The sequence below is a fragment of the Mus pahari genome, chromosome 16 (genome assembly GCF_900095145.1).
Source record: "Mus pahari chromosome 16, PAHARI_EIJ_v1.1, whole genome shotgun sequence".
Taxonomy (NCBI): domain Eukaryota; kingdom Metazoa; phylum Chordata; class Mammalia; order Rodentia; family Muridae; genus Mus; species Mus pahari.
The window spans coordinates 464,875-465,552 of record NC_034605.1 but is presented as its reverse complement, the minus strand read 5'-3'; the positions used below and the strand labels follow the sequence as shown (position 1 = coordinate 465,552).

At 41.0% G+C, this 678-nt stretch overlaps 1 protein-coding gene across 2 annotated transcripts in view; it reads right to left on the bottom strand.

The window, feature by feature from the left end:
* Window positions 1-678, bottom strand: part of Dclre1c (DNA cross-link repair 1C) — a 29,540-nt gene that overhangs the window by 20,938 nt on the left and 7,924 nt on the right. For both annotated transcript variants that reach the window (XM_021215299.2, XM_029547506.1), the window contains one exon: window positions 496-555. In XM_021215299.2, the coding sequence (XP_021070958.1) occupies window positions 496-555 (60 nt within the window). The remainder of the gene's footprint in view (window positions 1-495; window positions 556-678) is intronic.

Here is a 678-nt window from a genome sequence, read left to right as displayed (position 1 = left end):
ACTCACTTTGTAGACCAGGCTGGCCTTGAACTCAGAAATCCGCCTGCCTCTGCCTTCCGAGTGCTGGGATTAAAGGCGTGTGCCACCACGCCCGGCTAGTGATTAGTTCTTAAAGTTAACTCCCCAGTAAAGAGAGTAGTGTTCTCTACTGTTTAGTTCCCCTTAACTGTTTCACTTTTCCCACTGTGTGAAGATACCAGGAAATGATAGCTAAGAACACACAGTGAGAGACAGTGAGAGAACCCCAGGCCACTGTCAGAGAACCCCAGCTCATACTGAGAGAACCCCAGGCCACTGTCAGAGAACCCCAGCTCATATTGAGAGAACCCAATACATAGGGATCAAAACATTCGCAAATGTTGTAGTTATTTTTTCTAAAATGTACTTCACTCATAAATCATTCCTTATGAATAAACAAGCAGTCTAAATTAGAGAGTTAACACTTTAACATTTTAACACTAAGAAGAAAATACAAAGTATTTATTATACAATTACCTCACCCGATGCCTCATCAACTAAAGATATCTGCGTAGGAGTTTCAATTTCAATTGCTATCTGAAAGAGAGTGAGTGGAGAAGCACTGCTGATTCCATGTATACACTCTGATTCCATGTATACACTCTGATTCCATGTATACACTCTGATTCCATGTATACACTCTGATTCCATGTATACACT